This window comes from Dama dama, chromosome 30 (assembly GCF_033118175.1).
Source record: "Dama dama isolate Ldn47 chromosome 30, ASM3311817v1, whole genome shotgun sequence".
NCBI lineage: Eukaryota > Metazoa > Chordata > Mammalia > Artiodactyla > Cervidae > Dama > Dama dama.
The window spans coordinates 35,440,859-35,454,637 of NC_083710.1; the positions used below are offsets into that span (position 1 = coordinate 35,440,859).

At 53.1% G+C, this 13,779-nt stretch overlaps 1 protein-coding gene across 1 annotated transcript; it reads left to right on the forward strand.

Annotated features, from left to right (window-relative positions):
• The first annotated feature begins 244 nt into the window (after nucleotides 1-244).
• URAD (ureidoimidazoline (2-oxo-4-hydroxy-4-carboxy-5-) decarboxylase) lies at nucleotides 245-9,099 on the forward strand. The gene is made up of 2 exons (XM_061133719.1): nucleotides 245-475; nucleotides 8,382-9,099. The coding sequence occupies exons 1-2, from the start codon at nucleotides 301-303 to the stop codon at nucleotides 8,717-8,719; spliced, it is 513 nt and encodes a 170-aa protein (XP_060989702.1). The 5' UTR covers nucleotides 245-300; the 3' UTR covers nucleotides 8,720-9,099.
• Nucleotides 9,100-13,779: the final 4,680 nt, after the last annotated feature.

Sequence of the window (13,779 nt, forward strand, 5' to 3'; positions counted from 1 at the left end):
AGGCTGAATATGGCCTCTGCCTGCTTGGATGGTGGGAAGAGTTTGGCTGGACATGTTTCCCCCTCTGCAAGATATCTGCTCCCTGGATTAGACCTTAAGCCTGTGTTTGTTGATTGCACAAGAATTCTGGATCTCTGCTTTTCCCAGAGGCAGTTAAAACATGCCAAGCTGGTGTCGCAAAAAAAAAAAAAACACACACCAAGCCTGTGCATTCAGCAAATATAACTCAGCGAGCAGAGACGTGTCAGTCACTCACCCAGAGGGGAGCCCAGTCCTGCCACTGCCAGTGGAGCACAAGCCATGGACATTGAGAAGGTCAACTCCATGGACTTTGGAGAATTTATGGATGTGTTTGGAAATGTCATCGAGAGATGTCCTCTGATTGCAGCCGCGGTTTGGTCCAAACGCCCATTCTCTGACTTGGGAGATTTAGAGAAGCACTTTTTTGCCTTTATTGATGGTCTTCCACTGTCAGGTAAGGCTTTGGGGTTGGACACTGAGAGTCTCCGCAGAGGGATTTCAGGCGTGCTTATCAAAAAGATGGGGGAGGGAATTCCCTGATGGTCCAGTGGTTAAGACTCTGAGGTTTCGCTGCCAAGGGCCTGGGTTCAAACCCTGATTGGGAGCTAAGATCCCACAAGCCTTCAGTTCAGTTCAGTCACTCAGTCCTGTCCGACTCTTTGTGACCCCATGGACTGCATGCAGCACACCAGGCTTCTCTGTCCATCACCAACTCCTGGAGCTTGCTCAAACTCATGTCCCACAAGCCATAGTGTGGCTAAAAAAGATTTCTTTTAAAATGGGGGGAGGGGAGGTCTTGTGGCTGTTTTTTATTTTTAAACACAATTTTTAAAGGTTGCTTTCCATTTAGTTATTACAAAATATTGGCTGTATTCTCCGTCTTGTAAGATATATTCCCGAGCCTATCTTAGACCCAGTCGTCTCAGCCTCCTCTCCCCCATCCATAATGCCCCTCTCACCGCCCCCACCCCCCCGCCACTGGTAGCCTCTAGTTTTCTCATTTGTGAGTCTACTTTTTTGTTATCAAACTGTTTTGAGATATTTGAGTCTAATTGCTTATCCCTGGTATACACATTTCCTTGTTTTTGCTGTGAGGCTTGGTGGGTTTCTTCAGACTTTTGCAAATGAGAGTCAAGCTCTTGCAGTGTTCAGTGGGCAGTAGAATGAAAGAAGGTTCCTTGGCTCCGGTAAACTGGCTGTTAAATATTAAAGCTCCGGGGTTACCAGGAAAGAGGAACCGGCGGCTGCCTCATCTGGCCTCAGAGCTGCTCAGGGACCAAAGGTCAGGCTGGTGCCCCCCCCACCACCACCACCTCAGCCCTGCGTTGGCTTTGGGAATGTCCCTTATGCAAGAGAGGAGACTGCTCCGTATCAGACTATCTGAGGAGCCTGGGGGGAAAGAGAGAATGGCTGACGTTTTACCAGAAAGGGCCGGTTTGGACTAGGCAAGTAAAGTCCCTCAGGCCAGCAGCTCCCTGTGGGTGTGAGGTGCGGGGGTGGGGGGCGGGGGAGACAAAAGTCTGAAGAGATCCCTCTGGAGAAAGGGGTAGAAAATCTCCTTTGGGTGGAGAGAGAAAAGGAGGCCCTTGGGTGGGTGTGGGGTGGGGAGAGGAGGGAAGTTCGGGGTCAGGCCAATCCCAGGTGAGTCAGAAGGACACACAGCCTCCCAGGGGTTCACAGGCCAAAGGTCAGCGGCCGAGGCTGCCTCCCGGGCTGTCCTCAAGGTCCCTGGAGAAGCCTGGATTGGCTGAGGGGACCTCGAGGGGACAGGCTGTCTTCACAGAGGGGCTTCCACAGGGAGCTGGGCTGTGGACGCGGCACTCTTTTGCACCACAGTCCTGGCCTCTGAGCCCAGGGCTCCGGCGAGGTTTCCAGAGGTCAGAGGGAGGCTCCCAAACAAGGGGCTCCTTTATTTCATTTTAGGTACATTCAGGAAGACGGGAGGATGGGGGATTAAACCAAACTGACAGGAATGTGGAGGCCCTGACTTCCCTGTGGTCCAGTGGTGAAGACCCCGAGCTCCCAGTGCAGGGGGGCCCCGGGTTTGATCCCTGGTCAGGGAACTAGATCCCACACCTGCCACAAATAAGAGCGTAGGGGCCCTGTTGACCCTCACCCACAGCCTGTCCAAAGCTGGACCCGCAGCGCCCGCAGCCCAGCTGGCTGCAAACACGAGGGACCCACTGTACCCGGGCCAGTGTCAGAATCCCATCCCACCCCATGGACAGAACACTGGAACATGATCAAGGTTTGCTAAGGGAATGAATGAAATCGTTTCTAAGGGGATGTTGAAAGATGGTGGAACCTGGCATTACCCTTCCCCACACACTTTAACTGGGGTGACTTTTGCAGCAGGTCAGTGGGACAAGACCACTGGAGGGAGTTGGAGCCAGCTGGGCGTTTGCTGGCTTCTGCACTCCAGGCAGTTCTTTGAGGGACCTCCCTGCTGGTAGAGCTTGCTTCTCAGCCCTGTGCTGGTGGCCACACTTGCCTGGGGCAGCTGGGAGAGCAGTCCTCTCTAATCACCTCCTCCTATCTAATCATCTTCATGGCATTAGGCAAGCGGAGTTAGTGGTGGAAATAATGATGACAACCCCTAAAATGCATTTTCCCCTTACTATTGCTGTCTTTCAAGCACCTTTCCCAACACTTGGCATTTACTAACCCCCTTAATCCTTATAATAATCCTATAAAATAAGGATTATCACTATTATCCCCATTTTACAGATAAGAAAACTGACAAACCCTGATAATCAACCCAACAGCTTTTGAAGAATTTTCTGGAAATTCAAAGGCAAAATCTAGAAACAGTTTCTAGGGACTTCACCTATTCATTCACTGATTTATTCAATAATGTTAATGTTTGATGTACCAGATATTTAGGGTTTTATTTTTATTATTTTATTTTTATCTTTTTTTTTTTTCTTGGCTACATTTCTTGACTTGCAGGATCTCAATTCCCAGACCAGGGATTGAACCCCGGCCAGCAGCAGTGAAAATCCAGAATCCCACCAGGGAACTTGCTGGTTTTTATTTTTTTAAGTTTTTTTTTTTTTTAATGTGGGCCATTTAAAAAGTCTTTATTGAATTTGTTACTATATTGCCTCTGTTGTTTGTGTTCTGGCTTTTTGGCCAAGAGGCATACGGGATCCTAGTTTCCCAACCAGGGATCAAACCCACACCCCATGCGTTGGAAGGTGAAGTCCCCACCATTGACTGCCAGGGAAGTCGCCTCCCTAGTTTTTAAAATAATCGAGTAAAAGTCTAGCTTTTCTTCTTAGATGTGTGCTCACAACCCCATAGACTGTAGCCCCCCAAGCTCCTCTGTCCGTGAAATTTCCCAGGCAAGAATACTAGAGTGGGTTGCCATTCCCTGCTCCAGGGGATATTCCTGACCCAGAGATTGAACCCACTTCTTCCTGCATTGCAGGCAGATTCTCTCCACTGAGCCTTTGGGGACGCCTTACTCTTTAGAGAGTAAACAACAACCTGGGTGTAACAGAGCCTTTGAATCCTAAAACTAAAAGGGCCCTTATAGAGATATTCAGGTTATGATGATCTATCTGGTCAAGGATTTGTCTTAGATGATCTAAGAAAACTCTCTGCCATTTAAAGAACTGAAAATTCTGTTTCAAGAGTAAGCCAAGGTTGACAATTCATTCCGGAGACACTATGGTGATTACTGACCAGTAGGTGGCAGTATAGGACTAATATTTAGCTCCAAAACTAATTGGCAAAATACCTTTTCAAGCCAATCAGTTCCTGATTCCCAAGCAAGAGGAATGGCAACAATATAGGGAAGAAGGTTCACACACACACACACACACGGCCAATAATGAACAAATTCAATAGTGATTTGTATTAAACATCAAAGAGCAATAAAAATGTCATAACAGTTAATCATGCATCTTTCTGTGGCATTTCAGAATAGCAATAATGCCATGATTCATTACCTAATACTTATTTCAGAAGATAGTTGTTGAAAGCATCAAAGAGTTGGATACCGATAACTTCCTTCAATACAGGTTATAAGGTATTTATATGAGGCTATTAAGATGTGTTTGTTCAGTCAAAAATATACAGGATTTTCTCCCCGGAGTGTCAGTCAATAAACACTTACTAAGCGCCTACTCTCCCCTGGGGAATTGTCCCTGGCCCTGGAGATAGAGCCATGAACAAGACAAGTCCCTGCCTTCAATGAGCTGACATTCCAGTGAAGAGATGCAGGATTAGCATACATACAAAAGGATTGTTTCAATTCTAGAAACTATGAGAAGAACATTTGCACTAGGATAGAACATGTGTAATAAAAGAGGTCTTTCTTAAGAAGTGATAAGAAAGACCAAGGCGGTTGGAGAATGGTGTAGAGTGGAGGGATGTGAGGAAAGGGGTCAGGTGGAGGGCCTGCAGTAGCAGTAAAATTGAGAGGTGATGGTCAGGTGGACTAGGGTTGGAGCAGGAGAGATGAAGAGACATGGCTGGATTTTCAGGATGAATTTCAGAGTTAGAGACAACAGGTGTTTTTGATAGATTTGTGTCAAGAAGGCAGGTCAGAAACAAAAAGAAATGAAGGATTGTTGTATTATTGTTTAAGTCGTGTCTGACTCTGTGACCCGATGGACTGTAGCCCGCAAGGCTCCTCTGTCCATGGGATTCTCCAGCCAAGAAGACTGGAGTAGGTTGCTATTTCCTTCTCCAGGGGATCTTTCCAATCGAGGGATCAAACCTGCATCTCCTGTGGCTCCAGCATTGGCAGGCGGATCTTTACCACTGGGAAGCCCGAAATGAAGGGTAACACCTGTGTTTTTTATATGAGCAACTGAGTGGCTGGTGGTCTGTTTTCTGCAATGAGGGAGAGTTCGACATTGAGAGGACAGGATGGAGAATGGGAGCCTAGCAAGGCCGAGATGCTGAATAACCATCCAGAGGACGATACTGAGTGTTCAGTTGGCTCATAACAAAGGGACTCAGGGGAAAGCTGAGGACTAGACTAGACCTGGGTGTCCTGAAATAATCAATGGCATATGAAGCTAGGGGGCTAGATGAGAACACTTAGGGCATCCATGTGAATCAGAAGGGAGGAGGTGTGAGGACTGAGTCCGGGAGCGTTTGTGTGGCTGATCTGGACCAGTGATGAGAATTAAGTGATGATGGGAATCTTCCAAGGAGACAGAGCCAACAACATGACATGCTGCCAAGAGGCTGAGAGAGAAGAGGCCAGAGCACTGGCCATTGGCTTGAGCAAGCTGTCTGTCACCTGTGACCCGAGGAGTACAGCCTGGCAGGTCGGTGGGGCTGGAGGTGTGATGGGGTGAACCTGGGAGGTGAGGAGAGGAAGTGGAGATGCTGAGGAGACAATCCCCTTGAGCAGCTGTGCTGTGAGGAGGAGCAGAGATGCAAGGAGGAACTAGAGGACCACAGGCAATCAAGAGAGGGTGCTCCTTTTGTTTAGGGGTTGAGTGCTTCTAGGCCCGGTTTGTGTGTTGATGAAGTGGCAGTGATGTTGGTGGGGGTGGGGATTGATGGTTGAAATCATAGCCTTTGACATGGATGGAGGCGCTGGCTCCCAGAACACAAGTGGAGAGAGAGGGTGGCCCAGGCCATGCGCGGGACAGGAGGGAGGGCACACCAGCTGGGACAGTGTGGGGACACTGGAGGACATTGATGGGCTCCCAGGCCAACCGCCTGCTCTTCAGCGGCCGCCACTGTCTGCTAATACAATGAGGACTGTCGGCTCCGTGCCAGGAACTCTTCAAGGGGCAGAGATTCTTGATCTGTGATCTCAGCAAACAATGCCTGTCCACACCTGCATCTCCAGACCGTGCCATGCCAATGGCAGAGGCGGTGCTGTTTCAGGTTTTAGGACAGACTGAAGGACAGACAGTACTGAAAGGCCTGAAGTGAGACATCCAGGCAGGTTTGGTCACTCCAGGTAGGGGGACTGCAGGGCTGAGGTGGGGAGTACCCAGGTGTGGTCTCTCCAGCCTCCTATTGGGGCTTAAGGCCACTGGGGATGCAGCGCTGGAGGGGGGACAGAGCTGTCCGGCAGCAAGGATTGGAAGGGGCATATCAGTGGTTTGGGGCAATAAAGATGGAGTCGTTGGCTCAACGGGCTCAGGTTCTATTTCTCCAGAGCTACCATTCCCTGCCTGCCTCCCTGCACCATCTTCTTTTACCTACATTTGAGGGCTGTGTGTGTGTGTGTGTGTGTGTGTGTGTGTTTAAATTCTCTTTTCTGATCTCTTTTCTTCTCTTTGCTGTGTGCTTCCCTCATCCCCCTTGTTTCCCGCCACCAGCGGAAAACATGCTCAGTTCTGGGCAAACATTAACCCCAGGTGATGTTTTCAAGAGAGGGAAGAGCCCAACAGAGTGAGAAGCTAGGTGTCAGGGCCAGAAAGAAGAGGCAGGTCGGGGATGTGGGCAGCCACCCACAGGACCGGGGTTCTGCTTGGGGACACCAGGGGACAGACCCAACCCCTGGCTAGGTCCTCCTAGCAATAACCTCGTCCTCTGCACTGGAGCTGGGCCTCTGCAGAGTAAGAAATGGGGGGCGGGGGGACGCTGAGGAGTTCAGTGAGAAGGCGGGGTCTTGGCCCCTCACCTCCTCACCCCTTTGAAAATCTGAATAAACAAGGAGGGTGTGCAGGGCTGGCCTGCGGTCAGAGCCTGGGAGCCTCCCAGGCCCCCGCCGCCCACGCCCATCTGGGGGGGTCCAGACTGGATGGGTGTGGAGTGGATTCAGGGGGCGCCCAGCCTCAGGCTTGGACAGCCTCCGCAGCACAGCCGTCCTCCAGCCCAGGGCTGGGGGCGCCCAGGTAGGGACTTTATCACCTACGTTTTCGCACCACCTGGATGCGCTAGATGCGGGGACCGAGCGCCCCAGCTTTGCAAAGCCCAGGAGATGTATTCTAAAATGGGAGATATTGCCGAAATGGGATTACTAGTGACCTGAGTTTCGTTTTAAACTACCTTTAATCTTGAAGGGGCAGCCAGTGCCCCAAAGCCAGCTTCCTGGCTCAGCGACCTTGGGCAGGTCACCCTCTCCTTTCTGAGCCTCTGATGAAGCCTGTCTTCAGTTCAGAAGTGCCCCCCACCCCACTTCTCCCACCTTTCAGGACACAGGTCCACAAGTCAACAATCCCAGTCATCCTTTAATTGGGCAGAAGCTATAAGATTTAAGCAGGGGGAGTTTATACTCTAATTAAAGGAAGAGTCAGTCAGTGATCCCCCCTTCCCAGAGGAGCCCCATGCTGGTTCTCAGCCCCAGGGACAGAAGCTTCCAGCCGCAGGGCAGCCCAGTTACACTGAGTTTACTAGGACAGGTAATATGGCTATTTATTGAAAAACTGCTAGCATCAGGTGCTGTTTGGGTAAATGAATGGTCTCCAATCCTTGCCACCCCTCACCAAGCTAGGTGTCATCAGCCCCATTGTTCGCATTGGGTTTCCTGTTTAGCATATCTGAAAGCTTGCCCAGCCCCAGGATTCTAAATCTTCCTTTAGAGAGCTAAGTAAAATGATTGGCTAGGGCTCGGGGAAAACCCCCCTGGATTAGGACTTGAAATCGCAGGACTCACACCACGGGTGGCCAATTTCAGGCCAGTGTTTGGAGATGAGGAGAAGCTGCCTTCCCAGGAAAGGTTGTTCTCCAAGAATTGTTTTGAGATCTACCGTGGGAGAAGGGAAACGAGCCTCAGACACGGTGGGTGGTGAGTGGTGCTGTTTTCCTAAAAGGAGGAAGCCACTTTCGTTCAAAGGGCCGTAGGATTCGGCTGGAAATGGGTTTCTTTGCAGTTAATCATCTGCAAAGCTCTTTGCACGCCTGATTCCAGAAGCCCAGAACTCACACTTAGGGTCACAAAACCCTGGGCATTTATTTGCCAACCTCCAAGGATGTTATCCCTGTGGACCCTCCCCGCCCTTCTCCTTTCCAGAGCGAAACCCATTCCGTGGCTTTTGCAGGAAGTCTTCAGGCCCTTGTGTCCGGCCCTCTCCGACATCAAAGCCCCCCTGAGAGCAAAGGACTTTGAAAAGATACGAAACGCTCGGGTTCCCTTATCGCGTCCCCGCTCCCTCCCGAGCAAGTCGTAAATTCCGAGCCTCCGCGGCCGCTCCCCGCCGCTCTGCTGGCCCCAAGGTCTCAAAGGACAGACTTGTCACTTCCCGCCCCGCCCCCGGGGCCCCGGCCGAGGCCGAGTGAAGCGGGGTTGGAGGGACGCAGGGCTCGGGACGAACTGGAGGGGGCGGGTGCGCTGGGCGCCCCGAGCTGCCCCTCATCAAGTCCCGGGTCCCTGCTTTTCTCGGAAGCCCTTCGGGCGCGATAACGCGCTCCCGCCGCCGTGTGTCTGTGCTTCTCCGCAGGCCAGGAGGGCGTCCTGCGCTGCCACCCGGAGCTGGCGGGCCGCGAGCTGCAGTGGGGCCGGCTCACCGCCGAGTCGCAGCGGGAGCAGAGCGCCGCGGGCCTGCAGAACCTGGGCGCGGCCGAGCGGCTCCGGCTCAGCGAGCTCACCGCGCAGTACCGCGCGCGCTTCGGCTTCCCCTTCGTGCTCGCCGTGCGCCTCAGCGACCCGGCGGCGGCGCCCCGCGAGCTGGCGCGACGGCTGCGGTGCCCACCAGCGCAGGAGCTGCGCACCGCCTTGGGCGAGGTGAAGAAGATCTGCCACCTGCGTCTCGCCGACTTGCTCGGGGAGCAGCCGTAGTGGCCGCGCCAGCCGGGGACCCCCGGGACGCACGTTGGGACGCGCGCCAGGGCCGCGGGCGCGCGCGATGCTCTTGGAACGGAGTCCACCCCCGCGCACGGAGGCCGGGGCGAATCAAGACAGTCGCACGACTAACGAACCCTTCTGTCCCCCTCCCCACACGCGCACCCTTTGCCAAAATATCTGTTGATAGTTTTGGGCTTTGCCACCGATATATCCAGCTTACTGCTCCAACTCTTCACTCCCATTGCGGCCCGTTGACACCACCAGCCCATGCGGATTCCAAAGCGCTTATCCAGCTCGTTTTGGCTCCGCACCCTCTCCTGTTATACTCCCAGCTGCAAAACAAAACGGACAGAAAAGGAATCTTTTATTCTCCAGCGGTTTGTCTCTTCTTTTATTATTATTATCCTCCCACCTTAGTTGCTGCGCCGACACTTACATGAGAGTGGAAGGAGTCTCTCTGGAACTTGGAGAAACGCAGAAGCTTGAGCTGGGACTGGCGAAGCGGCCTGCGGGGATGGAGGGCGGGAGAGAGCCCGCGGGGGTCGGCGTTGGGGAGGTACCCAGTGGGGGCCGGCAGAAAAGGCTAGGAGTGGGGCTTCTCCAAGCTGGATGGGCCTGAAGGTCCGGGGCCCTATAGCACTGATCAAGCGGGGAACGGAGGAAAATCGGTTCCCATAGCAAGCTTTCTGGCCAGAGGAGGCCTGACCTGGGCTTCCAGAGCCCCAGAGAACTGGGGTCTAGTGTGTCCGCTTACACAGGAGCAGCCCACTACCTTTCTCTCTCTCTCAGTCATACCCACCAGAAGGTCCAACAAACCCCAACAAGCTCTCCTTAGGCTTCTGTTGGCAGGGGAGAAACAAGCCATGCCATCCTCCTCACCTCAGAGGGAGTAAGACATGAAGGCAGAACTGGCCCTTCTGAAGACACGAACCTCCATTAGTGACCAGCCGGGGTCTGCAGGGCAACAGGAGCAATAAAACCTTTCCATAAAAAGCACTGCAGCAGCACCCTTGGTTGGGGGCTGAATTCCACGGAGAGAAGCCACTGTGGTAGCACGGGAGTTTTAATCCAGGAACCCCGCTCCCCTTTGCCGGCTCACAGGTGTTGCCTGTTAGTGGTGAGGGTGAAGGCCGGAGGCGGAGGCTGGAGGCTGGGGATGGCATGAGTGGGGAAGCCAGGAGGTGAGCTGAGGCCCCACCGTGGCTGCAGACCAAGGTGTCCCCTGCCATGGGTGGGCAGTGGGGCCAGGGGAGTCCCCAGAGCCTTCTCTGGATGTGGGAGCATCAGAAGTCTATCACAAAGGACCTGGGTGCAAAGGTGGGGCCCCCGGGCCTGGGGCTAGACGCCTGCCTCCCTCTAGCCGGGGTAACCTGGGGGCTTTCCTGACACAAGCGAGAAACCTGCTGTTTGGCAAAGAAGGATTTCTGGCCCCGGACACAAGGACCAAGGGCTGGGCCTGAGACTGAGACTAATAAACTGTACTGAAGGCATCCTGCCCAACCCTAGGGTGAGCCCACCTCTTGGACAGAGGGACCCGCATATAAATATGCTCAGGCTAAGACAAGCGGGAATCCCCAGGGCCAGATCCGAAGCCCTATTTTTAGAGGTGAGGAGCTGCATTTTGCACGGCTCAGGCACCATCTGGTGTCTACTATTACACAGTGAACATTACGAGGGCTCAACGCTTGTCCGCAAAATTGTTTGTTTCTTCAGGAGGGGATGCAGGGTGGGAGAAGGCACTGGACCCTCCCCTTCAAAGGAGCTGGGGGAGAAAGGGGAGAGCCTCTACCTAAGCCCTGAGCGCTGGCAGCGGACCCAGGGGGTGGGGGTGGGGGCGCGGGGAAGACCCTGGACACCCCACACCCACCTCCCGTCCTCCTGCCGGTGGCTCTCCTGAGGCTGCCGAGGTCTGGCAGGGCAGTTTTCTTCTGCCACATCTTGGCTCAGACAGTGATGTCCTGAGCTTGGGCATGTTTTCTGGTTTCTGTGCTCTGGTGCGCAGGACACGGGAAACGAACCAACCGGACAGCAGAGACCGTGGACTCGGACTCGGGCCTCAGCAGAGGCACCAGCCAGGACCGCTGGGTGGCCCGGAGATGTCGGGGGAGGGGGTCCAGAAGTGGTGGTGCAGTTTCCCGGGTGAATAGTTAATATCCGTACTTACTAATTCATTAAAAAAAAAAAAAAAAAAGCACAATGGCAACTCTAAGAAAAGTCGGAGAGCAAAGAGCTGGTTTCAGTAACTGTTCAACTCCTCCACACACACTGCCTTCCGAGATAGGGGTGCTGCTTCGCCCACTGTCACTCCCCCTTGAAATGTTCAAGACCAGCCGGCAAGCAGAGGCTCCAGGAGAATGCTCCCGCTGGGAACTGAGGAGCCCAGGTCCCACTCACCTATGTGATGGAAAACTGGATGGGAGGTCTCTTTCCGCCACCCAGACAGGTACGACCCTTTGGGGTCGTGTGTCCAAAAAAGGTGCAGGGACACTGCTGGGGAAGTAGAGGACGAGGAGAAAGACAAGCCAATTTCTTTGCATTCCCTTTACTCATTTTGAATTTGACACATTTCCAGGGGTCAGCCACAGGATGTGGGTTCCCATTCAAAAAATAAAGATGAGCTGTTTTGCAGAAAGTAATTTACTGTGGGATAGATGGATGCTTTTCCTGGCAATTGAAGAAACATCTGGATGGAGTTCAATAAACTAATACACCACAATTGGCAGGTGCCCCTGAAAGGGAGAAATATAATAAATAGGACTTGGAAAGCAGAATTGTCACAACAGCTCAACCTGATTGTTTTGAAACTATTTGGTGCGTGGGGTGGGGGTGGGAAGTTTGGCTTCCTCCCCCCACCCCGTGACGCCAGTCGGTTTGGGGTTGGTGAGGCAGTTTCCAGGGTGGCACCTGAAGCCTTAGTAATTATTAACATTTGCACAGAGTGCTCCTGGTTACAAAGAATGCACCTGTATATAGCTCATTTAATGTTAGTGATCAGAACAGCTAGCTGTGTGACCTTGGGAATGTCACCCAATCTCTCTGGGCCTCGGAGTGTTCCTTTGTAAAATGCAAAGGCTACAGACACGAAGTCCTTTGTCCCCCCCACCCCTCCACCAGAGTTCCCTGGTAGCTCAGACGGTAAAGTGTCTGCCTACAATGCGGGAGACCTGGGTTCAATCCCTGGGTTGGGAAGATCTCCTGGAGAAGGAAATGGCAGCCCACTCCAGTATTCTTGCCTGGAAAATTCCATGGACAGAGGAGTCTAGTAGGGCTCCATGGGGTCGCAAAGAGTTGGACACGACTGAGCAACTTCACTTTCGACTTTCCTCCGAGAGAGTAGCTTCCAATGGGCCCACTGACCCAAGGAGAGCTGCACCTTTACCTGCCCCTTCCCTCCACCACATAGAGCCTGCTGTGTAGGGCTTCCCGGGAACATATCTTCATATGACAAACAAAGGTCATCACTTTAGGCACGAGATATTGGTGAGGGAACAAGCGGTAACTCCACGCCAAAGCCATGTGATAGCATTTAGGTGTTGCTGGCCTGGGGGCCGGGTCTCCCCCTTAGTGAGCGCTCCCTCTCAGGCTTTTAATTCTTGCTCTGTGCTCATGCAGAATTAAGCAAGTCGTACGACATCCACAGACTGATTCTAGCAGGGTGGGTGGGGAGGGCGGGGGGAAGAAATGGGGGCAACCACCATTTATTCCCATAATTTGCAGCCAGTGGGCAAAACCAGATTGCTGCACCCAAATATCAGCCCTTCGTCTGAGGCTTTTTCTTTTCCTAGCTCTCCTTGAGCAGAAGGGAAAAAAAAATTATTTCTTGCTCCTGGATGAAAAAGCTCACTGTTTTCTCCACTCTCCTGCACCCTGAGTGTTAAACGTCTAGCCCACCGATGACCTCCCACAATTTCAGGAACTCTCCCTCAGGTGGGCAGGACCAGAGACTCAGTTTGCTTGGGGGGAACATTCTTGACTCCCTTGGGTGGGGACGTGCCTGTGAATGAAGCCGGGCAGCTGTGGGCAGCTGTGGCCCCTCCCTGCCGTTCAGGATGAACACGTTGTACTCCTTTGTGACCTGATGGAACTGAGCGAGCAGCGGACTCTAGGGAGACCCTACAGAGAGGACACTGATTGATCTCCCTCCCAGAGATGTTAGCCGAGTGGCAGGGCAGGGTTTCTTGGGCAGGGGGGAGGGGGGGGGGAGGGGGCTCAAACCACCACTTATAGAGGTTTCCTTTGTGTGAGGGGATTGCTGACTTCATGCCGCCGTTGTTGGCCCCAAAACTCTCCAGCTCCAAACTACACAGCAACCAAGTGGTTTTCCCACAGCAGTGTAGACTGCCAAGCTGAATGGTTTTATCAGACAACACTTTCTTCCTTGTTGCTCTTCCTTATTTCTCCTGGGAATTCAGGTCAGTGCAGGGTGAAGGCTTCCTGTGCAGGGCAAGAGAGGGAGTTTGAAAGGGCAGTGCTCTTTGGATCATTTCCTTGATCTGAAAGGGTTTCAGAAAGTAGGTTTGCTTGCTAAGGTGGAACAGACAGCCTGCCCTACCTAGATGTCAAGGGTCACAGATGCCCCAGTTCTAGGAGTCACAAATTCGGGGAAAAGCAGGGTCCCCCCCCTCCCCAGGCTGGAGCAAACACTGGGGACCTTTGAGCAGAGAGGCAGCCCTGTCAATGATCTGTGGATTCAAGGAGTGTCTCATCTCCCTGGAAGAGCGGCCCGCCCCTTCCGCTGCCTCCTGCTCCCCACACTGCTCTGTGCCCCAGCCCTTGCCAGCAGCCGGGATCCTGGAAGCCCAGACCCTCTCCGAGGAATGTGGAGTGGCCCCGACACTGTCAGTAACAATGAGACGTCCCTTTGATAACCTGAGTGGAGCCTGCCCCCGGAGTCTTACAGACCCTTTTATTTACCTGGGTCTCTTTCTTCCCACCCTGTCCTGCCCTAAGCAGCCTAGTCAAGCTCTGTGGGGTCACAGCCTCAGGCCCAGCCCCACCCCAGCCCCAAACTTCCCTATGACTTGGAGACCCAGGTACTGGTAGGCTGACCCAGA